At 41.4% G+C, this 25417-nt stretch overlaps 2 protein-coding genes across 6 annotated transcripts in view; one reads left to right on the top strand and one right to left on the bottom strand.

The window, feature by feature from the left end:
• Positions 1–12857, top strand: part of PKD1L3 (polycystin 1 like 3, transient receptor potential channel interacting) — a 67718-nt gene extending 54861 nt beyond the window's left edge. Inside the window, 7 exon segments of the mRNA XM_037063752.1 lie at positions 1329–1456; positions 2505–2665; positions 4093–4303; positions 7045–7146; positions 11286–11417; positions 12188–12268; positions 12657–12857. Coding sequence (XP_036919647.1) covers positions 1329–1456; positions 2505–2665; positions 4093–4303; positions 7045–7146; positions 11286–11417; positions 12188–12268; positions 12657–12806 — 965 coding nt within the window. The 3' untranslated portion in view covers positions 12807–12857.
• Positions 12858–12953: 96 nt separating this feature from the next.
• Positions 12954–25417, bottom strand: part of IST1 (IST1 factor associated with ESCRT-III) — a 29342-nt gene continuing 16878 nt past the window's right edge. The window contains exons 2-10 of one of the 5 annotated variants that reach the window (XM_037063729.1): positions 24123–24225; positions 23532–23712; positions 22658–22745; positions 19247–19330; positions 18605–18715; positions 17261–17458; positions 16391–16483; positions 15237–15243; positions 12954–14233 (exon numbers count right to left, since the gene is read on the bottom strand). In XM_037063729.1, coding sequence (XP_036919624.1) covers positions 14040–14233; positions 15237–15243; positions 16391–16483; positions 17261–17458; positions 18605–18715; positions 19247–19330; positions 22658–22745; positions 23532–23712; positions 24123–24210 — 1044 coding nt within the window. In that variant the 5' untranslated portion in view covers positions 24211–24225 and the 3' untranslated portion in view covers positions 12954–14039. Of the gene's footprint in view, positions 14234–15236; positions 15286–16390; positions 16484–17260; positions 17459–18604; positions 18716–19246; positions 19331–20940; positions 21063–22657; positions 22746–23531; positions 23713–24118; positions 24226–25417 lie in introns of those variants that run through there. The other 4 variants (XM_037063728.1, XM_037063732.1, XM_037063731.1 and 1 more) reach the window with 4 other exon arrangements.

Genomic DNA, 25417 nt, shown 5'->3' with positions numbered 1-25417 from the left:
GGATGGGTGGCAAATGTCTGGTCCTGACAGAGAGAGGGAATCAGGGATCTAGTTGCTTATGTTCAGACATGCAACCTGTTCTCAGTTCCACTTGACCCCCTACCTTCAGCAGTACCTGAGACCTCTCATTTCTCAGCCTTTCCAGGGTTTTGTGGTAAGAATTGGCCTGCCTCTGGGTTTCTGCTTTCTTGAATCTGCTGAGTCAGCACCATGCGTCTATCTTCCAGGTTCCAAATTTGTCACTCCCATTTGCCCTCCTCTCCTTTGTCATTTTTATCCCTTCATTGTCACTGTAGTGGCATTTTGTAAAGAGCTGGAGGGAACCTCGTACATTCGATTCCCCCGCGTTTAACAGGAAGGCTGCCCTGCCCGGAACCTGTTTCCTTTCTTTCTTCTCTCCCCCAGAATTTGCCCCCAAGTGTCTTTCTATTTACCACCAGCTTTTTCCTTCTAATCAGGAGTCCTCTTTCCAGCCCCACAGAGTAGACCACTTCTCTCGTACTTATAAATGAAGCATGAAGACTTCCTGAGGGTTTTCACTGTTAGTAAGTACCAAAGGGGAAAAAAAGATAGGGGTAAAATACACTAAGGGAAATTCCTAGTCCTGAGAGCTGGCTCTGTGAAGTAGAGATTTCTTTGTTCTTAAAATGTACTTTTTACTACAAGGGGTGCATTTAGTACTAATATTTTGGGGCTTTACGAAGTTATATGCACAAGATCTTTCATGCATTTATAAAACTTTATCACTGTCTTTCTAGGTGGAGGCTGAAGCTTTGTAAGTCCATCCTCATACAAACATTTGAGTACTGATGGGATATTCTCGGTATTTATGGGACAGTATTGATGCTTTACACAGAAAATAAATGTGAAATGGTTCAAAGCATTTTAGTCACACTAATTTCTGAAAATGTATTTTAAATAGCTTTAAACAAAAGTGCCACACTCACATTGAACTCCGTTGTCCATTTTACACTGCAGTTGTCAGTTCTCTCTCTCAAACATGTTGCAGCAGTGCCTGTCTCTGCCGCTGTCCCATCTCGGTAAGGGTACCTGCCACCTGGAGCGGCTGCGGTCACTGACACTGCCCTCCAGGTGGGATCAACAGTATAATCTCCCTCTACTGACTTGTACTGCAGTCAACACATTTCTCCAATACCTGTGCACACACGATCTCACTTAATGTTTATCACAGCTCGAGAGGAAATACTGAGCTTAGAGACCCAAGAACATTTGAAATTAATGGAAGAGGCACAGTTGGGATTATTTCAGAGACAGAGTTTGAAGAGGCAAGAGCTGTACAGACTCTTCACTCCAAATGTTTTTCTCAGGTGCTTTCTTCGCCTCTGTAAGACTGGACACTTTAACTTCCCTTCAGACATCAAAGAAGGACTTTGCCTGGTCTGTCGTCTCCCAAGTCATCTATTGTCTCCTAATTGGTTACTATGGCTTCATACAGGCAAGTTGGAAATGCCAAAATGTTAGATCTAAGAGTCTCAGGCTTGTACAGCGAGTGGCACAATGTGCTATTGCTTGAATTATAGCTGTGACTTTGGTCCTTTCCAGAAAAAGTCTGACTTCAGTTAAAGACTAACTGGTTTTGCCCACAGTAGCTCTTTCTTTTTTTTTCTTTTTTTTTTAATATAATTTTTATTTAATTATTGTTCAAGTACAGGTTTCTGTCTTATATTCCCAACCCTGCCCGCCCCCCACCCCATGCTCCCCGCCTCCCTACCCTTTCCACCCCCCACCCTTAGTTATTGTCCATGTGTCTTTTATACTTGTTCATGTGAGTCCATTCCCTTTTCCCCTATGATTCTCTCCCCTCTCCCCTCTGGGCCCTGACAGCCTGTTCCATATTTGAGTGTCATTGGTCGTATTTTGCTTGCTTGTTTGGTTTGTTTAGATTCCTGTTAACGGTGAGATCATATGATATTTGTCTTTCACCGCCTGGCTTATTTCGCTCAGCATAATGCTTTTCCAGTTCCATCCATGATGTTGCAAAGGGTAGTAGTTCCTTCTTCCTTTCTGCAGCATAGAATTCCATCCACAGTAGCTCTTTCAATTTACAACAAATAAGTCTGTAGAAAGAGTATTATTTTCTGTACAGTTGTATTACCCCTCCATAGGGCAATAGCAAGAGATTAAAAGTACGATGAACAGAGCAAGTATTCAAAAATACAGATAACTGTACTCAAAATATGTCCTAAGCCTAAGTTTTCTTTCATTTTTTTAAATTTTCAGACTTGATAATTTAGAAACTTTAAGCAACAAGAAAAATGACTACCCCATGAAAGTTTTATTAGAGAAAGGCAACTTTTTACTAAGTAGCAGCTCTGAATGACTACAGAGCAGAAAACCAAGACTACAGCCCGCTGTGTCCAGATTAGATCTGACAAGTCGCCAGCTGAGTGCTTTGCCAGTGTTCTTAACACTCCACTGGGGAGAGACATAGCTGGTCTTGCAGGCAAGCAGTGGTGTCTGTGGTGACTGTGGTGTCTGTCTAGGGTTGTCGGCTGAAACAGCAGGGATGGAGGTTCTTCACAAGGAAAAAGAACATTCTGGACATGAGCATAATCCTTATTGCCTTTGCCGTCTTGGTGCTTGACATGAAGCTTATTTCCCTACATAAGAAAAACATGGCACACCACCACCATAACCGTGACAGGTAAGAGGGAGCCCGAGAAGCACAAGATACTCCTCAATGTCCAGTCTCCTGTTTGCACACGTGATCTCTCAAACTCGCCCTCCTCTGCTGCTGCTCTACCAAATCTGTTTCCATATAATGTTCACGGCAGAGGAAACAATGAACTTAGAAGCTTACACTGCTGATCAGGTTGAAAAGCTTTTCAGCTTTTCACATAGGAAGGGCCTGGACTGGTCATTATTTTGCACCCTGGCCAAGGAATAAAACCTGAGGCATGACAAATGATCATTCTTTAAATAAAACCACAACAGTACATACTTTAAATCCAAAGTGAGCTGCTGTCTGGGTAGGAACATTCATCCACACTGAGACATTCTGGTGCCCCTTGGGCCTCATTCTCTGGTTTTTCTCATGGGGAAGAGCATCTTTGTCCCAGATCAAGTATTGCCATGTGGTGCTTCTCTAACATTTCAGTGGTCAACAGCCTGGGTCACTGATCTGTGTAAGACTGAGGCAGTGTCCCAGGAAGGCCTATGAGGGTTGTTAATGCAGGGACAGTAGGTCTGTGCAGTTTGCCTGATGCTGGCAGCTGAGGTCCCCCCTGTCGTGTGCCGTTGCCCTGGTCTTAGACACAAAAAGAATCGATTGTGTGCCAACATGCTCACACCAGTGGAGGTCTATCCCAATAACCTAGTTGCTGCAACATGGAATTATGAATGTACCTCTCAAATAACAAAAGCTAAACACATAAAAAGCCAACTTCTAATTGCTAAGTAACACCCCTTACCTCTAGTTTACTATTTCTACTGTCAGTACTGTTAAACCTATTAGAGGATCAATTACCTACTGCCAGAGAACAATATAGGACTAATGTTACAGAAAACAGATTAGCATAATGGCACATCTCACCACACCAACTCACATGCTTTCCAGATTTAACTCAAACCAGAGGAGTAGAGGAGATTGGCCTTAATTTTCAGGAGGAAATTGGAGTAAAGAAATCTAGAGGTCACATTTTGAGTTTTCTTCAGCATAACTCCCAAATGTTTCTTTTCTTGTTTTTTTTTTTTTAAGATTTTATTTATTCTTGGGAAGGGAAGAAGAGAAACATCGGTTGGTTGCCTGTTGCATACCCCCAACTGGGGACGCGATTGAGTCCACAACCCAGGCATGTGCCCTGACAGGAATCAAACCAGTGCCTTTCAGTTTGCAGGCCAGCACTCAACCCACTGAGCCACACCAGCCAGTGCCAAATATGTTTCTTTTTCCAGTGCTGTCATATCCACAAATAACAGGCCACACTAGAAAGCAGTTCTTACAAGCATCTCACAAAATAGGACTCTCAGAACTGATGCACTGTGGCAGCAGGAACCCTGGAGAAACTGACATCACAGGAATTGATGATGGCACACACTTCGTGTTGAATAACTCAGCCTTCCTTGGTACAGGTTCATCAACTTCTACGAGGCAGTAAAAGTGAACTCAGCTGTCATTCACCTCATAGGCTTCCTGCTTCTATTGGCAACTGTTCGGCTATGGAACCTGCTGCATCGTAACTCCAGGTTGCAGGTCATCGGTGGAACACTCAACAAAGCCTGGGGTGAGATGGTGGGCTTCATGCTGGTCATCCTGATCCTGCTGACAGGCTACGCCATTGCGGTGAGCCCCCATTTCAGTGTTTGTCTTTTCCTAAGTGCTGTGGTCTTGGAATCACGTGTTGCTTACTATAGAAAAGGCCTCTATATGGAAAATCATCAGTTCAAGTTGGCAATGAGTTTTGGAAAAAATGTAGTGGAGTAAGAAAGCTGGTTTTAGTTGGGAGTTCCATACTTAATTAGCAATATGACTTAAACTCGTATTGGGTTGGCCCAAAAAGTTCGTTTTTCCATGAGATGGCTCTAGTGACACTTAGTTGTGTTTAACTTCATTTGAAGCAATTTTGTTACTGTATTGTGACAGGTGTCATATCAGCGTGCACTTTATCAAAATAGGTGAATTAAGAAAATATGCAAAATTTCGGCATATTATGCTTTACTATTTCAAAAAAGATAAAAATGCAACTGAAATTAAAAAAAGATTTGAAGACTTCCGCCAAGATGGAGGCATAGGTGGAAACACTGTGCCTTCTCCCACAACCAAGTTTGGATACAACAAAAGTTTTAGAGAACTAAGACACACCCAGAGACCAGAAAACCGAATTATACGGAAGTCCGACAGCTACGAACTGTTCAACGGGGACGGTAAGAGAGGCAGAGCCAGCAGCGGAGCAGGGTCCGGAAGGACAGACCTAGGAGCGCAGGCAGCCCGGACCTAGTCGGGGTGCGGGGCAGACTGACCAAGGTCGCATATTCGCAAGCAGTGAGATGGACCACGCAGGCCCCAGGGGGCGAACCCAGTGGTGGAGGGCTGACAGCGGTGGCACACTCGTGTGCAGTGGAGCGGGGCGTGTGGCCCTGGTGACGGTGGTGGCTGCGGCGCCGGTGAGGGCCCTGGCGGCAGGCGGTGGACAGGACGCCATAGTCCCTCTTTGACCCCGCCCCCACATACAGCGTCACAACCCAGCGACTGAGTTGCCCTTTTCTAGTGAACACTTAAGGGCTCTGATCCTGCTATGGAACAGGCACGAACAACCCGAAAGATGGCGCAAGAAGAACTCAAAGTCCCAGAGCCAATAACTCTAAGCGACCGAGAAATTGCCAGCCTCTCAGAAGCACAATTCAGGACACTATTTATCAGGATGCTCACAGAACTGGTAGATTATAGTCACAAATTAGAGGAACATAGTCACAAATTAGAGGAACATGAAGGCTAAACTAATTGAAATGAAGGGAGATGCACAGGAAACCAATAGTGATGGAAAGGAAACTGGGACTCAAATCAATGGAATGGACCAGAAGGAAGAACAAAACATCCCACCAGAAAGGAATAAAGAAATGAGAATTCAAAAAAATGAGGAGAGGCTTAGGAACCTCCAGGACATCTTTAAACGTTCCAACATCCGGATTATAGGGGTACCAGAAGGGGGAAAGAAACAGCCACGAGTGGAAAATGTATTTGAACAAATAATAAAGGAGAACTTCCCCAGTCTGGCAAAGGAAATAGACTTCCAGGAAATCCAGGAAGCTCAGAGAGTGCCAAAGAAGTTGGACCCAAGAAGGAACACACCAAGGCACATCATCATTACATTAGCCAAGACCAAAATGAAGGAGAGAATCCTAGAAGCAGCAAGGGATAAGGGGACAGTCACCTACAAAGGAGTACCCATCAGACTGTCAGCGGATTTCTTAAAAGAGACCTTCCAGGCAAGAAGGGGCTGGAAAGAAGTATTCCAAGTCATGAAATCCAAAGACCTACAGCCAAGATTGCTTTATCCAGCAAAACTTTCATTTAGAATGGAAGGACAGATAAAGTGCTTCTCAGACAAGGTCAAGTTCAAGGAGTTCATCAGCACCAAGCCCTTATTATATGAAATGCTAAAGGGACTTATATAAGAAAAAGAAGATGAAAAATATCAACAGTGAAAGGACAGCAAACACATAGTTATTAACAACCACACCTAAAACAAAAGCAAACCAAGAGGACAGCTAGATCAGGAGTGGAACCATAGAAATGAAGAACACATGGAGGGTTAGAAACAGGGGGGTGGGAGGAGGAGAAGTCGGGAGAAGGCAGAGAAAATAGCATAGAGATGGGAGGTAGAAAATAGACAGGGGGAGGGCGAGAATAGTGGGGGAAATACAGAATCTAAAGAAGTTGAGAAACGTGGTTATAAACTAAGGGGGGAGAATGGTGGGGGAGGGAGTGTGCGGGTGGAGGGGAATGAAGAGAGGGGAATAGAACAACTGTAATGGTATAATCAATAAACTATATTTTAAAAAAAAGATCTGAGTAGTGTATGGAAAGGGAGCTGTGACTGAATGTGTCAGTAGTGGTTTGCAAAGTTTTGTGTTGGAGATTTCTTACTGGACAGTGTTTCACAGACCAGTTGAAGTTTATATTGACCAAATCAAGATACTGAGAACAATCAACATTATACCACAGAGGAGAGAGCCAACATACTCAAAATAGCCAAATCAATAAAGTAATTGGTGAAAATGAAAAATGTATTTTATGGAAAAAAAACAACAGACTTTTTGGCCAACCTATTACATTTGTTTCATCTCTAAAATGGTGATAACACTTAGCACACAGAAGTGTGAAGGTCAAAGTTACGTGAAAACACTGTAATTACAAAAGAATTTTATGTATTTTTTAGGCATACGTGAAATGGCCACTGAGGAACTTAATTTCCATTCCACTGGTTCTCTGCAGACCTCATCCTTACCCAGCACCTCAAGACAAATAACTGCAATAGCCTCGCCTGCTCTCCAGGCCCTCTGACAGTTCTCCTTTCCTTTCAGTTGAACCTGGCATTTGGATGGAGCATCTCTGAATACCGAACATTCTTCAGCTCAGCAGTGACTTTTGTTGGTCTCCTGATAGGAATCTCTCATTACAAGGAGGTGAAAACTCTATCCTGTTTTCCCTACTCTCTTTGCTTTAATATACACAGTCGGGTAAAGGAGGTTTACAGTCTTGAGTACATGAAAGTTGGTTGTTTTTTTAATTGATTTTTTGAGAGGGAGAGTCATCTACTTATTGTTCCACTTATTTACACATTCATTGGATGATTCTTGTCTGTGCCTTGACTGGGGATAGAACTACCACCTTAGCATATTGGGATGACACTCTAACCTAGACACCCAGCCAGGACCAGAGTTTATTCTTGTACTATTATTATTATTTTCTTTTTTTAAAATTTTTTTTAAGATTTTATTTATTTATCTTAGAGTGGAAGGGAAGGAGAGAGAGAGAGAGAGAAATATCAATGTATGGTTGCCTCTCGTGTGTCCCCCGCCAGGGGCCGGGAACTGGCTTGCAACCCAGGCATGCGCCCCGACTGGGAATCGAACCGCGATCGTGTGGTTCGCAGGCCTGCGCTCAATCCACTGAGCTACACCAGCCAGGGCTATTATTTTCCATTAAGCAAAACTAAACTTACTTTTGGCCCACCCTGTATCTAACAAAAGAGTACTGTTCATGAAAGCAGACCCTATTATACCATTGCACATTGGGAAAGGGAGACATTTAGATCCTTTGCCATTCTGGTTTACAGTATATACAGCTTTTGAGTGGCTATTACTTTTAGAAATCTGTCATTTCCTAAACACATAGTCCCAACCTCTCCCACTTCTTGTATACCTACTACATCTTACAGCCAAGGAGATTGGGTCTGAAGTATACGATGGAAGTGACTTTAAAAAAAACTAGGGGGGACTTCCGCCAAGATGGAGGCATAGGTGGAAACACTGTGCCTTCTCCCACAACCAAGTTTGAATACAACAAAGGTTTGGAGAAACAAAGACACAACCAAAGGACAGAAAATTGAATTAGACGGAAGCCTGACTACATCTAACCGTTTAACGGGGACGGTAAGAGGGGCGGAGCCAGCAGCGAGCAGGAGCAGGGTCGGGCAAGACAGGGCCCCCGACCTAGGCACGCAGACAGACGGGAACCAGTTGGGGTGCGGGGCAGACCGCGGGCGCATATTCGTGCACAGTGAGACAGACCACGCAGGCCCCAGGGGGCGAGGGCTGACGGCGGTGGCACACTCGCGAGCAGTGGGACGAAACACGTGGGCCAGGTGACAGCAGCAACTGCGGCACCGGTGAGGGCTGTGGCGGCAGGCGGTGGACAGGACGCCATAGTCCCTCTTTGACCCTGCCCCCACATACAGCGTCACAACCCAGCGACTGAGTTGCCCTTTTCTAGTGAACACTTAAGGGCTCTGATCCTGCTATGGAACAGGCACGAACAACCTGAAAGATGGCGCAAGAAGAACTCAAAGTCCCAGAGCCAATAACTCTAAGCGACCGAGAAATTGCCAGCCTCTCAGAAGCACAATTCAGGACATTATTTATCAGGATGCTCACAGAACTGGTAGATTATAGTCACAAATTAGAGGAACATAGTCACAAATTAGAGGAACATGAAGGCTAAACTAATTGAAATGAAGGGAGATGCACAGGAAACCAATAGTGATGGAAAGGAAACTGGGACTCAAATCAATGGAATGGACCAGAAGGAAGAACAAAACATCCCACCAGAAAGGAATGAAGAAATGAGAATTCAAAAAAATGAGGAGAGGCTTAGGAACCTCCAGGACATCTTTAAACGTTCCAACATCCGGATTATAGGGGTACCAGAAGGGGGAAAGAAACAGCCACGAGTGGAAAACGTATTTGAACAAATAATAAAGGAGAACTTCCCCAGTCTGGCAAAGGAAATAGACTTCCAGGAAATCCAGGAAGCTCAGAGAGTGCCAAAGAAGTTGGACCCAAGAAGGAACACACCAAGGCACATCATAATTACATTAGCCAAGACCAAAATGAAGGAGAGAATCCTAGAAGCAGCAAGGGATAAGGGGACAGTCACCTACAAAGGAGTACCCATCAGACTGTCAGCGGATTTCTCAAAAGAGACCTTACAGGCAAGAAGGGGCTGGAAAGAAGTATTCCAAGTCATGAAATCCAAAGACCTACAGCCAAGATTGCTTTATCCAGCAAAACTTTCATTTAGAATGGAAGGACAGATAAAGTGCTTCTCAGATAAGGTCAAGTTCAAGGAGTTCATCATCACCAAGCCCTTATTATATGAAATGCTAAAGGGACTTATATAAGAAAAAGAAGATGAAAAATATGAACAGTGAAAGGACAGCAAACACACAGTTATTAACAACCACACCTAAAACAAAAGCAAACCAAGAGGACAGCTAGATCAGGAGTGGAACCATAGAAATGAAGAACACATGGAGGGTTAGAAACAGGGGGGTGGGAGGGGGAGAAGAGGGGAGAAGGCACAGAAAATAGCATAGATGGTAGGTAGAAAATAGATGGGGGGGAGGGCGAGAATAGTGGGGGAAATATAGAATCCAAAGAACTTGAGACACATGGTTATAAACTAGGGGGAGAATGGTGGGGGAGGGGGTGTTCCAGGTGGAGGGGAATGAAGGGGGGGAATAGAACAACTGTAATGGTATAATCAATAAAATATATTTAAAAAAAAAAGAAAATGAGAAGTGAAAGGATTGAAAAAAAATAAAATAAATTTTAAAAAAGTAAAAAAAAAACTAGGGAGGTACAGTTCCAGAAGAGCTGTGATAGTTCTGTTCATAGTTAACAAATACCTCAGATGGCCTAGTATTTCCCCCAGGAACTACCAACACAAATCCCTTTCTACTCAACACAAAATAAAGTAGGAAACCCAGATGAGGATTTGGGTCCAAAGCACAAGCACACAGATTCGATCAAGGAAGGAAAACTGCCAAATTAGTGAAACTATCAAGACTTTCATCAAGGCTAATCATTCTGATAATCTAGATTTCAAAGCATACTAATAAAAATGGGGAAGTTAACATAGTTTCTAATGTGGAAAGTTGCCCCTTTCCTGGGTGACCTGTTGTTGTAGTTTTAGTCCCAACACTATGGAACGAAGTCCTCAGCCCTGGAACACTTTATACTGAAGTAACGACGATCAGAGTAACACGCTTTTACTAACACCTACTTTTTGGGCGATTTTTAACAAACTTTGTTCTAATCATAACTGTACAATGTAAAGGTTGACCGGAGTTATATTTATTGGGGAGAAAAGTCTTATCACATCACAAACTCAAAAAGATTGCCTAAGCTTGATATAATTAAGCACTTTAATTGGTTGATACACCGACTAGGAAATGTTTTGACATCTAGGAGATTTCCATCACAGTGATATTTAGTGTAAGTATCTACTCTCTAAATTACGGGGCGGGGGCGGGGGGGTTGGTTTGTTTGTTTTTTTTTAAACAGTGCCAATAATGAAAGAGCCAATTCCAAGGGAAAATAACATCAGTGTTGGAGAACCAACATCATTTGTTAAAATACACACCTAAATTAAAATAAGATTATTATGGAAACCACTCTAGTTTAAGTTCTAAGTTTTAGAAAGATTTCTTTATACTGAAGAGAGTAACAAAACTCAGTAGTTACCCATTTAAAGGTAACAATGAAAAAATACTAAATTAAAAGCTGGTTTTCTATGGCTGTGTTATTGGAGTGATTCCGTGTTTAGAATGTAAGTTTCTTGGAATGGCAGATAGTTTTCATTGTGGTTTCTGGTATCTACTCTTTCAATACGCTTCTGCTACTCCTCCAAGCTTCCATGTTTAGATACATAGGGGTTGGCAAAAGTACGTTTATACTTGTTCACAGGGAAAATAATACAATAATTAATAAATAATACAATAAACTTGTTTCATATATTCACAACTGTAAACCTACTTTTGCTCGTCCCTGTATTTTCTGGAATTGCCAAAACTCAAATGGGCTTATTTTTCAGCTCCCCTGTTTTCTTCTTGTGAAAGCCCTGAAGGCGCCCTTCGAGTCAGGCGTCCTTGCTCTTCTGTCCACTCACAAGTTATTTTTTTAACTTTTGCTTTTCTCCCTAGTTTCCACCTGACATGGTTTATGTGAATATATCCCAAACATCAGATAGCATGCAATTTACATTTTTAAAGTAAAAATGAAATGGTCAATTTTAAACTCAAAGTGTTTTATTGCCTTTTCAGATTATCGCTTTATGCCCAGTGCTGGGCTCCTTTCTGATCCTCATCAGCGTCATCTTGATGGTACTTGTGATCATTAACCTTTTTGTTTCTGCCATTCTGATGTCCTTTAGTAAAGAAAGAATGTTTCTTAAGGTAGGTTACTCTGTGGCTTGATCATTCTCCCACTGCCCAAAAGTAGAGCGAATTCCTATGAAAACTTTCAAAAGCCGAAATGGCATTAAGGAGAGATGCAATCACCATTCATTTATATGGGATAAGTTTTTACGCTTTCCCAGACCCCTAAAATAACCTACTAAATAATACATCAAACCTGAAACACTAACATAGAGTAAAAGCAGGAATGATGTAATATACAGCTATGTAAAGCACTAATAATGTACAGTGTGATTTCACAGTGTACACTGCCTCTAACAGCTCTCTGCAAATACTGAACACAATTTCACTTTTCTGCCTTTTTCATAAAAGTGAAAGTCCTCTTTAGATTTCTTCTGATTGGCAAAAACAGGTACTAACAACATAGGTCTTTCCTAAAAATGAAGTGGCGTAAAGTAGGGAATACCTGTATATAAAAAAAATAACAACATTTTTATACGACTGGAAAAGCCTGACTGTAGCTGGTCTTAAAATTACCGATGCAGAAGATCAGCATATTCCCTTATTAGTCTCCCACAGCTCTGCCATCTATTTTCCCAGGAAATTCAATTTTACCAAGACTACATTATGTTCTAGCCACTGGCCTATAATGACTAGAACATTATAGCTGATCCTCAGCTATTAGGCACTGGAGTGTTTCTGCTTAACAGAAAATTAAAGGAAACAGTATCTTTACAATGTATGTTTACTTTTCTTCCTTTAACATGAGCAACAAATTCATCTTATTTTCTCCTCATGTCTTCCCACAGAGTTGGAAAGAAGCTGCACTGGTAGATACGCTGCTACAGAAACTCTCCAGTTTGTTAGGAATACAGTACGCCAGAGCACATGTGAGTAAACAGCAATGGGCACTGACACTAAACTGTTCAAAGATGAACTGTCTTAACCCTTTTACCGCCTAGCTAATACCTATCTTTGTACAGTGTAGCTTAGAAAACTTGGTCAGTGAGGAATCAAAGTCCCCTTCACTGACAGTTCTTATGTTACGGATCTTGGCACTGTTGGGAAAGGGTCAACGCTACAAAAGTGACAGATTAAACTGGCTCCGCTGCCAAAGAGCAAGAAACAGAACCCTCACAATCCATGTTCCAGGATGGTTGTGGGGAATATGAATGAATCAAAGGTGAACTCACTCCAGCTTATTAGAAATGTACAAGCATGGGACCTGGCTGATGGCGAGCATTTCCAGTACTGTGTGCCTTGCTCTAATTGAATTAGGTCCTGGACCCAAGCCAGAAGCCTCTGCAAAGGCCCGAGAGTAACCAGGCAAACTCACAGACGCCACCTGGGCTCACATACAGAGACTACAATGGGCCCCTTACTGCTGCAGGCATCCACATTCCCCAGGAAGCCCAAGGTAAGGTCTGACTTGTGTCTAAGCATGGACCACTTGCTTAAAATATTCTCCCAAGTGGTGGGGGAAAATGGAAACAAATGTATTTCAACAATTAAAGAAAATTCTCCACTAAAATCCACAGCTCATCATTTGATCACACCAGTAGAGAAAGCAGGGCACAGAATTTTAAATTTTATTATCAGCTGCTGAGCTATGAGATACAAACCAATCAAAAACATTAAAAGCTACTTGAAACAGGTATACATAGATACATTACATAGAAGCCAAAGTCATCACTGTGGGAAAAGACGACCTTAGCTAGGGAACAAAGGAGCACGTTAGTTACAATGTAATAGTTTCCTCCATCAAGGAAAGTAGGAAACCACTATAGCCACATGGGCACCAAAATTTGAGATGTTTTTAAAGGTTCTTAAAGTTTTCAAATGAAAACAGGAACCCCTCTTCTCCTGTAGGCCTTCCAGCTCACTATTCAAAAAGACTTGAATACTTCTATTAAGGCAACTGGAAGCCTACCTTAGCCTTGAATGGTGACTTCTGCCCATTTCGTGGCCTGTCCTGCCTTAGTAATGCGATCCAACAGAACATGCAATGGGAAAAAACAGTAATTTACAGTGCTGCCCTCTGGTAAAAGGGAAGCACAGCACTCAAAGAAAAAGGCCACAAGGGCTCCCTGTGAATCCAGTGGAAATGAGAGAGGCCTTCAACGTTGCAACTGGATTCAGGTGGAACACTGCCCTGCAGCAAGGAGTAGTGTATATGCCAATGACAGGACCCAGCTTCCTGAGTCATTTTCTCTCCCCTTCGTCTCAGCTTTCTCACTCACCACAAATGCCTCCGTACAGATGGGTTTGTTTCTCAGTCTAGAACCTCATCTCAGGGCTGAGACGTTTCCTGAAGTGTCTTCTACTCTCTTCCACAGCCCAGCCATCTTGATCAGCTTTCTCCACAATGCTTTGTGGGACCAGCAAGGAGAGAACCTGGGATCATACTGACCGGAAACAGATAAGCACGGCTTACAGGAGTCAGCTGGTCTGGCCTCATAGTGTCTCCAGTCATTAGTCTATTAGGAGCAATAAAGAACTGGCAAGCTGCACAGTTTGGTAGAACAGGAAGAGAACCCAGAGGAAGAGTGTGCTCAGTGATGGTTAAGAGATGGAACAGAATTTCATGGAGATTTCTTTGTTACAATGAGAAAGTGCTCAGTCTCAACTCCCATAACTTTGATGCTGCCTGGTTTAAGAGGCCTATGTTTTCTTTTTCAACTCTTCAAATCTCCGGGAAAGATCATCAAAGTCAATGTCCTCAGATGCTGAGGTGTTGGCACCAGCAGATGGTAGTGTATCTGGCACAGACGGCAACTCTGGTAGTACAAAGTTGTCATAGGTATCCACGGGTCTGGAAGGGGGCTTTGCAGAGGCTTCTGGCTTAGGTCCAGGACCTAGTTAAATTAGGGCAAGGAGCAGTATTAGAAATGCCAGAGAAGTGGCTCAGACCCTCAGAACCCACGGTCCCCTTTGGCAGAAACAATCAAAATACAGTAGAAAACACTAGTTTTCCTTTTAAATGGTTAATATTTAATTCTATAGGGAAGTGCACAGAGCATTCATTTAAACAAATTGTCCCCTTTCACAAAGGCCTGCTCCTGTAATTGTGTTGGGACGAAGCTACTCTTTAAGGCTTAGGGGGTCAAGAAATGTTAATGTCAATCTTATTTGATGTACAATAATAGGATCTGTATTTAAAATCAATCACCCACCCACCTCTCTACCTACTGTAATGTTCCTACTGTTAAATGTTTAAGAACAGTGCTTGCCTCTGGGGTAGAGCTGACTGAAAAGGAATATAAAGGAACTTTTCTCAGGTGACAGAAATATTCTATATCTTACTAAGGTAGTGGTTACATATTGTGTGTACAGACACATGTAGTATCAAAATGGATACTTCTGTACTTTTGTATATAAATTATATAAAAATACAACTGTTTAATCTTAAAAAATATACACCCTTGGGTTTATAGGGTGCTGGTGGTAGTTTATTTTTTGAATGGACAGCTACATGAGCCTGCCTGCTTTATGAAAAGTCACTGAGCTATTTACTTATAATTTGTGCCTATTTACACCTTTTTTAAATTTCCAGGCACAATGGAAGCTAAAGCAGCAGGAACATAAAGAACTTAAGAGTAACTGAAAACCAGACATTGTTTCTCGTGTCCTTTTTCACACACTGTCATTTTTTCAGAGAGATTCTTGGGGCCAGGGAAGATTTTTTTCTTTTTGGAGGAGAGAAATTCTGAGTTCTGTTTCTGCTATACCACACCTGGAGGGAGGACAGGGCATGTGAGCTGAATGCCATGTACAGGAAAACCATGTAATGAGAATCAGTAATGAGAAACCAGCAATGGGCTGGGCACTGAGCCTGGAGGGTTTCTAACTTACACTCACCAACAATCTGTGCAGAAGAGACATTCTTATCAGCATTACTGTCATCAACCTGAAACACAAAAATTGTTACCAGAGAAGAAAACAATGGCATCACTGGAGAAAGAACTGATATAATATATAAGCCCCTGAACTTCCCCAGAGCTAAGCTGTTTGGCAAAAGCAACAGAACCTGCTCCAAAGAAACTGCCCCTCCACTTCTTTTGATCTTCCCACACACATAGATACCACATTGAACACAACCACCAAGCAGGGAAAAAGAAAAACCTAACAACAGCGTTAACACCTCTTTAAACTGATACCTTCACCTTTTGAGCCACTGACTTCATCTCGAGGAAGTCAGTCTTCAAATACTGATGAAAATCATCTACCTCATTCCTAAGAGTTTTGGGCAATGCCTCAGTGCACGCAAGACCAAAACAAAAACTTAGGCCCAATATAAAAACGAAAGGAAAGAATACGAAGCAAGCTGGGTAACAGGAGACTCTCCCTAGATGAATCATTTCCATAACAAATTCTATACCAATTTGTTTTCTCAGTAATGCATCAACTGGAAATAGCTCTCAAAACGCACATACTAGCTGAGCAAATGGGGCTGGCAGTAAAAAAGTCATCTAATTCTAAACCAAAGCTGCTCCAACCACCTACAGTTCAAGGCAGCATTACCACAACAGCCAATTATAGCCAGTTTTAACTGTAAAACTAAAAAGTACAATTAATGCTACAAGCTGAAACTTACTACTGGACACTTCTATGTAAGATAAAAGTCTGGTCACTATTCTCTTACACAGTACTGAGAATTTATAAAACTGGTAGTTCAATTATTACACTATTCCAGCACCAAGACTGTATCAGCTTCAATTAATTCTCTACAGTCAACCAGTCTTTTTTTTCAGTGCCCTGGTAGAGCCTTCCAAGAGATCTGCGGCTCCCTCCTGATTTCTGGCTGAATTGCAGACAAAGCATTGCCACCAATGATGCTGCTGCCACCACCACACCCCACTTCCAGGGTAATGTTAAAGCAACACAAGAATCCAAAGCAAGAGCAATGCTGGTACTAGGAGTTGATCAAAACTTTGCCTTCCCTGTGGCCATTATTTTGCTCTCTTCATGGGATTCACTCTTCTGCTGCTTATAAAAGAGGCTCAGGCACTTACAGATTCATACGATGGGGGAACTGCTGGTATCTGAGGTGGATGAATATTGGGAAAGGCCTGAAAAGCCCCCATTGGCAATCCATTGAAATCCGACTGCAAGAGGAGAAAGGCAACATCAGAGACAGTGCCCCTAATTAGCGATTTTCTGAGGTTTGTGTACAAGAAGGGATAAATATATATATACACACACACTGGAGGTCTTCAAATAATATCATTTCATTAAAACATTGAATGCCCTAGGAATGGAACTCTTGTTTCTAACATTTAGCCTATGGTAAAACCTAGTTTCATAATAATCATTTCACTTAAAGTCACAGAAATATCAATGACATTAAATGAGGACGAACTATACACATGTATCAATATACATACTACTCAAGAGCCACAAAAGAAAAAAAAAAGCCTAAAATACCACATCATCAGAAGGATTCCAGATTCTTAAAGATCTGTAACCAAATTACCAAATCAATTATTTAGGGAAGATTATTAGATTTTATTAGCAATTACCTTCAACATCTTGTCTACAAAATAGGTTTTTCTACTTGGTAATAAATGATTGTGTTCCTTTTTTGAAAAAGCTACTAGTACAACTACAACAGGTCCCCAAATATGTTCAGTGAAAAAAAAAACACGAATATGAGTTTTTCTAACACTATCTCTCCAGATTCCCCCCCGCATTACCTATAGCTAAACCAAAAAGACTTTCTCTAAATCCCATTTTTTCACTATATGATTATTAAACTAATATCAAATGCTCTTACTTTTAAATCCTCTTGACAACCTAAAATTTCTGAATGTTTTCAGAGCCAACTTGTCACCTTCTGTTACATACAGCTTATACCACATGTATTTATTTACACGTATACTTACTGGTCCCTTTGGAAGAGGGTATGAGAAAGGAGTACTTGGAGAGGGCATGGGCATAGGCATTGGCACTGCTCCGTCAGGTACACCAACTGGGGCTGTGAACCCGCCCCCTCCTCCTCCTCTTCCAGAGCCCCCTTTCTTCACATCATCTGTGAATCCAACATCAATAAGATCTGTCTCTACTCCAGGGGGAGCCTCTGCCTGAGAAAAAGAGAGAAATCCACATCATTAGCCCACATCATGGGCTACAATCCCAGGGAACAAACTTGGAGATGGAGATTAGCATGATGGAAGTTTACTGGGGAGGTCTCTTGGGATAATGACCTGTGAGAAAGTGAAGGAAGTGGGGAGGGGTAAAGGAACAAGCTGGGCTGGCATGCAGTCAGAGGCTTCAGCCAGAGAGCTCTGGAGCTAGCTAGCTAGGAAGGATGAGCCTACAGCAGATGTCCCCAACTGTGTCAAAGGGAAAGTGTCTCTGAATCCCTGCACCGACCAGCTATTAAATACAAGCCACCCTTAGGAAAGATTCTGGGTAGGAAAGCTCTTTCTTCGGCAGAGAAGCACTCAGCTTTGTATGAGACACCAATCACTAATAATCTCAAGAGATGGAAATTAAGTGTTTCTATTCTGAAGCGAGTGTGTATATTTGGGGTGGGGGTTGTCTAAGTAGCACACTAAAACATCTACTATACTCACTGACCTTAACTGCTGAATAATTGTATTTGCATATTTACCCTCCTTACACTGTAAGCCTCTTCAGGACATGGACCTTGTTTTTATGTATCTCTGTACTCTCAGCTTTCTGTTTATTATGTGCCATGTCATAGGTACCCAGTGAACATTTCAGGATTTGTTCTGGGTCTTAGGGCATTTCTCAATACCCACAGGATGATTCATAATTCCTGGATCGTCATCAAAAACTAGCAATGCCTTGGCCAGGTAGCTCAGTTGGTTAGAGCACCATCCCAATATGACAAGGTCACAGGTCTTATCCCTGGTCAGGGCATATACCAGAATCAACCAATGAATGCATAAATAAGTGGAACAAAAATGTCTCTCTCCCCGCTTCTCCCCTCACTACCTTCCTATCTCAAATCAACAAATAATTACATTAAAAACAAAAACAACAATAATACTATTTTGGGGTTTGTACCTTTTCAAAATGCTTTCAGGCATTTGTTTTACCTGATCCTTAAGTATTCTGTGAGATATGTAGGCACAATTATTTTTATCCAAAAAGGCAAAGGCTTCAACTTTCACATACAAACTGTAGTGAAATAATGCTTACAAAGAAAGTGATACCTAGAGACTCACTTTTCTGTGTACTCTGAAAGACTCTAAACCTACCATGACCACAGAGTCAGGTTCATAGGGCACATTGTAGTTCTTGGCAATTTCAATCAGGTATCTTTCCACCAGGATTTTAGGCGGAGCTTCCACACTCAGTTTGTGCATTAGCTGTAATTAAAAGACCCAAGATTAAGATGCATCTATACCAACTAGCCTAAGCCTAACATATCTCACTTGTAAATTTTGTTCCTCTCATTTTATAGGTAAACTGAGGCAGGAAAAGAGAAAAAGGTTCAGACTAGTTAATTTTTTTTTCGCAGCTGCAAAGTACATTACAAGACCCTTGTCATTCTAACAATCTCTGGTTACATGACCGAGGTGTTGGTGAAAAGCTGATACTGCTGCCTTCTATATCTGAATTCACCCACCCTTCTCCCAACCTCACTTCTACCTCCACAAACTACAAGGGGCACAAAGAATAGGGGCGAATAAGAAAGGACACAGGACATTAGCCTCACAAATCAGGGTAAGGAGTTGACTGCATTGCCTACCAGAGAGCCTTCTCCCCACCCTCACTATGACATGTGCAGCCGTAGACTCACCCTTACATACAGCAGTACCCACTAGAGCACTGCAGGCAATAAATCAACCTGCTCCCACCCTGCCCACTGATTCATGTTTAACAAGTGTGTTTGTTACCCTGTCATTCACAGTTCCAATCTGGTTGGTTCTACATAACTTGCCATATTCCTTGCTATACTTGGCACAGAGCTGATCAGCAACCTACAGGGGAAAAAAAAGAACGGTAAATAAAAGTGGAAACCATTTCTAAAGACTGCTTCAAGTTCCCTCCTATCAATAGTGAACAGGCTTCTATTACAGGGCATCCAAAAAACTGGGGCCTGTAAAATCTAAAGGGGTACATACTAATTCATTCAGTTACTTGTTTATGCATCCATCCACTGAGCTGCAACTGTGCGCAAAACTGTAAGCATTGTGATGTACACTGTAAACATGATGAACAAAACCAGACAATGTTTCCACTCTTAAGAGTTTCACAGTCTAGCGAGAACAGCCATTACTCAATCACACAGGTAAAGGTACAAATGCATCTGTACTAAGTGCTACCAAGGGAAAGTACACCATACTATAAACAGCTTATGACAGAATCAGATCTAATGATTAAGAAAAAAAATAGTCCTGGCAAGTATGGCTCAGTTGGTTGGAGCATCATCCTTCAAAGTGACAAGGCGCCAACTCAATTCCCAGTCAGGGCACATGCCTTGGTTGTGGGTTCAATCCCAGGTCAGGGCATGTATGAGAGGCAACCAATGGATGTTCCTCTCTCACATCAATGTTTCTCTCCCTCTCTTCTTCCCTCCCTTCCCCTATCTCTAAAAATAAATAGTATCTTTAAAAAAAAAGGTAATGGGGTGGTACACATACAATACAATATACAGATGTACAGATTATAGACTTGTATACTTCAAACTCTTATGTTATTAACAATGTCACCCCAAGAAATTTAAAAAGTTAGGTAAGGCTTCCAGAAGAAAGCAGTGCTTCACTAAGATACAAAGGATTAGTAGTTAACTAAACAGGTGAGGTGGGGCATCCCAGGAAGAGAGCATGGTACAAAGGCCTCAAGTAGAAAAACAGGGCCAATCCTAATTCCAAAATATGGACAGTGAGCCTCTAGTGCAGAGCCTGAGGGAGGAATGTAGTAGGAAATGAAGAAGGGCAACTGGGGCCAGACAATGCAGGGCTATGCATAGTGACAGGATCCCATCAGTGTTTTGAACAGAACCTCAGTTCTGATGGAACGGTGAACAGAATAAAGAAAACCAAAGCAGATATACGAAGAGTATTCAAGAAGTTACAACAGTCTAGGCAAGAGATGACAGTAGCATTGCACCAGAGTGGTCCCAACACCTGGGAGCTCAGTGAGGGGATCCTCACTGTCCAAGATGTAGACTTTCAGGGATACTTGGTACCTTAAGTAGTTTGTCATATGTCTTTTAATAATGATTTTTGTTATGTATTATGTAGGATTTTTAAATGTTTGTATTAATTTATCACTTTTTATAGCTTTTGGGTTTTGTAGTATACTTTTTAAAAATCTGCATGGTTTTGTTCAAGTTTTTATGGTTTCATTATTTAAAAAACATGTAAATCTTTTCCAATTGGAATTAATTTTGATATAAAGAAGAAGCATAGGAGAAGCTAAAAACGACACTGAGGTTAAAACTACGTAAGCAGCAGCTGCCCTGCTCTCCCCTTCCTCTACCACGAACACTATGCCTATGCTCCCTGCCCCATTCGAACACAGATTTACTCTCTGGGGAGGTTGAACTAAAGGGACTCTGGACTCCAAGCACAGCAGAGATACTTACTGACAACAGAAGAATTAAGTGTAGGTCTTCTTCAAGAAAAGAATGAGACCTTTGGCTTCCTTCTCTCCTGGGCTCTCAGAAATGCTGACCCAGCTTATACCTTCCAGGTGTAGGATTCCTCTCTGAGGAAAACGACCAACCCAAGGAAAGAAAACTAGTTCTTGACAGTCTGGCATTCCCTCAAGAAAGGGCTCAGTCAGATTGTTCAACAATGAAGGCATCTGACAATAAGCCCCACCCAGGCACACAAAAGGTTCCAATCTGCTTTTTAGTATCTTACTTATAAACCAACAGCCAAGAATCACCAAAGCTTTGAGAAAAGTCCCTACTACAAAACAGTCTAAATCTGCCCCAGTCGGGTGGCTCAGTTGGTTGGAGCACTGTCCCGTACATCAAAAGGTCACAGGTTCAAACCCCAGTTAGGGCACATATGGGAGACAACTGATTGACATTTCTCTCTCACATCAATGTTTCCCTCCTCTCTCTCCCCCTCCCTCACTCCTTCCTCCTCTAAAATCAAATATATCCTGAGATGAGGATTAAAAAATAAATTAAAAAAATAAAATAGTCTAAATCTAAGAAATAGAAGAAAACATTACAGAAACAAAAATTAAAAAGAACAGATAATATTCTTATCAAGTTAGAAGACACTGCAGCCATGAAACAAAAACAACAAAGTATTAAAAAGTACTCAGAAAATTAAAAAGAGCTCTTAAAAATGAAAATAAATAAAAATAAAAACAGAAGAGAAGGAAATTTCAAAAGTTGGGTTGGGAGACAAGACTAAGATAATCTCCAAAAAGATAAAACAAATACACAAAGACAGAGAAAATAACTGACCTATTTTCAACTGAGTCAATACCGTACCTATGTGTGGCAGGCAATTTTTTAGCTAATGTCTATCTCTTCTGCTAGACTCTAAGCTACAAGTATCCTATTTTGCTCATCACTATATCCTCAGTGCCTACCTAGCTCTCACATCTGCTCAATAAATATTTGTGTAATGATTGAAGCAAAACCATCTAATATAAAATTGTTATTTTAACTTTATTGGTGTACAGTTGTATAAGAACTTTTCTATTTGTATATACTTAACATCTGTCAAAACAAAAAATAAATGGTGCCGCTTTAAAATGGAACCTAAGTTCTCAATGCCTGACGAACTGCTTTGCATGTCTTATGCCTCAAATCTCTGGAATGTTAAAACAGGGCAAACGCTCTCTGGGCTGGGCCTAGGACAACAGTGTCTCCCAAAGAACTGTTTGCCAAAGTAACAAGAAACCACTAAAATGAAAATTAAAAAACATTAGTTAGAATTAACATTACCATTATCTGCCCCAATAGAAATGCCTTTCTTTTATTGATGTAATCAGTCCCCTTTCCCTTCCCATAAATATCCATTGCCTTTGACTCTTAATGGAAACACTATTTGGGCTTCTGCCTAAAGCTGTGCATCCCCAGTAGCTGTTCTTATTGATTTGAAATAAATGCTTATTGCCTCTCACTTAGAAAGGCCCTTTGTTCCTTAAAATGATTATTTGAGATTGCAAAACACTTTTTTATTCTATGATATAAGAGGTCTGAAAAGGAACCCTGTGTCAAAGGCAGCATGAGAAGAGTACAAATACCTGGTTACATAAGCAGAAATGACTTACATTAACCAACCTTCCTAACTACATGAAAAACTACAGACATCACTGAAACTGGTCATACTCACTATTTTCAACTCAGCCACTTCTGACTGGAGTCGAGGAGCAGCCCAGATAAGTGTAGACACAGATTCAGCCAGACCAGAATCCAGCTCCCTAATTAAGGAAAATATTAATAAAATTTAACATTGTTTACAACAAACCAACAAACCCTAACAGTTTTATGATATACCAGATGGCCTCTAAAGCTATTTCACAAATCTCATTAAATATTCAATAACTCTAAACTTCTAGCCATTTTCATCACACTATTTTACTTCTGCAAAAACTCAAACTAAATGATGCACCCAAGGTCACAGTCAGAAAATGGTCCAGCCAAGACTCAATTCAGATTTAGGCCTCTTGAGTTCAGTTCTATATTTTCTTTTCAACAGTTGTCTACATTGGATTCAGGCCTTCAAGCAAATAGTAGGAAAAAGGTCCTTAGGTATGTGAAATAGTCCCTTGGTGCTAGCCTCCTACATGTAGGAAGTCCAATACTGCCCCTTTCTCAAATTCCAGAGGTGGTTTTATTCAGCATTTTGATCAAAATATCTCACTTCATTAAGGTTATATATATATATAAGATGAATAAGTTCTAAAGGTCTGCTGAACAACATTGCACCTATAATTAATAATACTGTATTGTGCACTTAAAAATTTTATTAAGAGGGTATAAATCATGTTGTGTTCTTACCAAAAAAGAAAAGGGGGAGGAGGGGATACAAGGAAACTTTTGGAGATGAGATGTTTACCTCCCTGACTGTGGTATCTGTATACACATGTATGCATGCATCCAAACTCATCAAACTCCATGCATTAATTATGTGTAGTTTTTCTCTATCAATTATACATCAATTTAAAAAGACACACACACACACACACACACACACACAGTCTTACTTCATAGACTGAATGAGGCCAAACCGGGCCAGCAGCAAGTCACAGTACAGCTCCAGGATCTCCATGGCCTCCACGAGGTAGTCTTCCCGTATAATGTGCTCCACTCGGATCCGAGCTCGCTCATCTTTCCCAGCAGCCAGATAATCAGCAATCTCTTTCCTTGCTTTCTGGGCCAGTTCCGCTAAGGTACAAATCCCACTCTAGTCACACAGTAGTAGTCACACAGTACACTGGGCCATGGCCTGAAGGTGACCTCCACCACAACAGAGACAAGGGGCTGTTCCTATCATGTTTTCCCTAACTCACTCTCCCTTAGCAAATCTAGTCTAGAACTTGCTATTTAGTCTAGGTGAGAATATTGTTTGTGTAGCCAGAAACTTCAGGAGTCCTGCTATCCATTTCATATTAACAGAGTATGTCCCTTTCCCTGCAACAGTGATTCAATCTAAACAGATGTATTATCCAATGTTTAAAAATAGGATCCCTAAGACTTCATGGCACCAGCCTGAAAGAGCCAATATTGGAGTGCTAGGATCCAGTGATGTATTCGGGGGGAGAAAAATAAAAGGCAATCATCTATTTATTACTCACTTTTTTTTTTCTCCAACAGTTTAAGACGGTTTATGACTAATCGCAAATTGACTCGTAAACGCTCAGCTTTAAATCCAGAGCCCAGCATGCTGTGCTGTTCCTCCTGGAAAAAAATAAGAAGCACAGTATTTTGACTATTTTCAAATTAAAATTAGTTCAGAAACTAACACCCATTAGAGGATGGATTATTTGACACTATAAACCAGAGTGCTTTTCCTAATACAGACAAGTGATATGATCTGATTCACATTTTTGAAAGATCTTTTTGGCCCTGGCCAGTGTGGCTCAGGTGGCTGGAGTGTCATATCCTGTAAACCAAAAAACTGCAGGTTCAATTCCAGGTCAGGGCACACGCCTGGGTTATAGGTCCAGTCCCCGGTCAGGATGCATGGGAGAGGCAACCAATCGATGTTTCTCTCTCACATTGATATTCTTCTCCCTCTCTCTCCCCGCCCCTTCTCTCTCCCTAAAAGTAATGAGAAAAATGTCCTCAGGTGAGGAAAAAACTAAAAAGTATTAAAAAATATAAAAGCTTTTTGGCTATTGTGTGGATGTTCAACTGATTGGGGGAGGATAATAATGGAAGTGAGAGGACAAGGGAGACTATTACTATATTCCAGACAACAGATGGAAGCAGCTTAGACTGGGGTAGTTGGCAGAAGTACTCAGATTTGAGATCTATTTGGAAGGCAGAGCTGAAAGAACTTGTTGACATATGAGATGAATATCCATGTATTGGTGTAGGAGTGGGGTAATAAAAAGACAAAGAAGCAGGAAGGTCTGCTTCTCCCAAAAATCTCACCTTAAAACAAAGCTTTTCTTCTAAGATCAGGAAGAAAAAAATAATACCAACTGTCACCACTGTTATTCAACACAGTACTAGCCAGAGCACTCAGGCAAGAGAAAGAAATAAAGGCATCCAAATTGGGAATGAATTAGTAAAATTGTCACTTTTTGAAGATGACATGATTATATATGCAGAAAACCCTAAAGATCACACCAAAAGACTATCAGAAATAGAGCAAAGCTGCAGGATGCAAAAATCCCTTGTGTTCCTATATACTAACAATGAAATATCAGAAAAAGAAATAAAACAATTCTGCCCTGGCTGGTGTAGCTCAGTGGATTGAGTGTGGGCCTGCAAACCAAAAGATCACGTGGTTCGATTCCCAGTCAGGACACATGCCTGGGTTGCAGGCCAGTTCCCAGCAAGGGACCCACAAAAGGCAACCATACATTGATATTTCTCTCCCTCTCCTTCCCTTCCCCTCTAAAAATAAATAGAATATTTTTTA

The sequence above is a fragment of the Sturnira hondurensis genome, unplaced genomic scaffold (assembly GCF_014824575.4).
Source record: "Sturnira hondurensis isolate 20B ecotype Veracruz unplaced genomic scaffold, ASM1482457v3 Scaffold0014745, whole genome shotgun sequence".
NCBI classification, from domain to species: domain Eukaryota; kingdom Metazoa; phylum Chordata; class Mammalia; order Chiroptera; family Phyllostomidae; genus Sturnira; species Sturnira hondurensis.
Note: the sequence above shows the minus strand (reverse complement) of the source record. Positions and strands in the feature narration are given on the sequence as shown.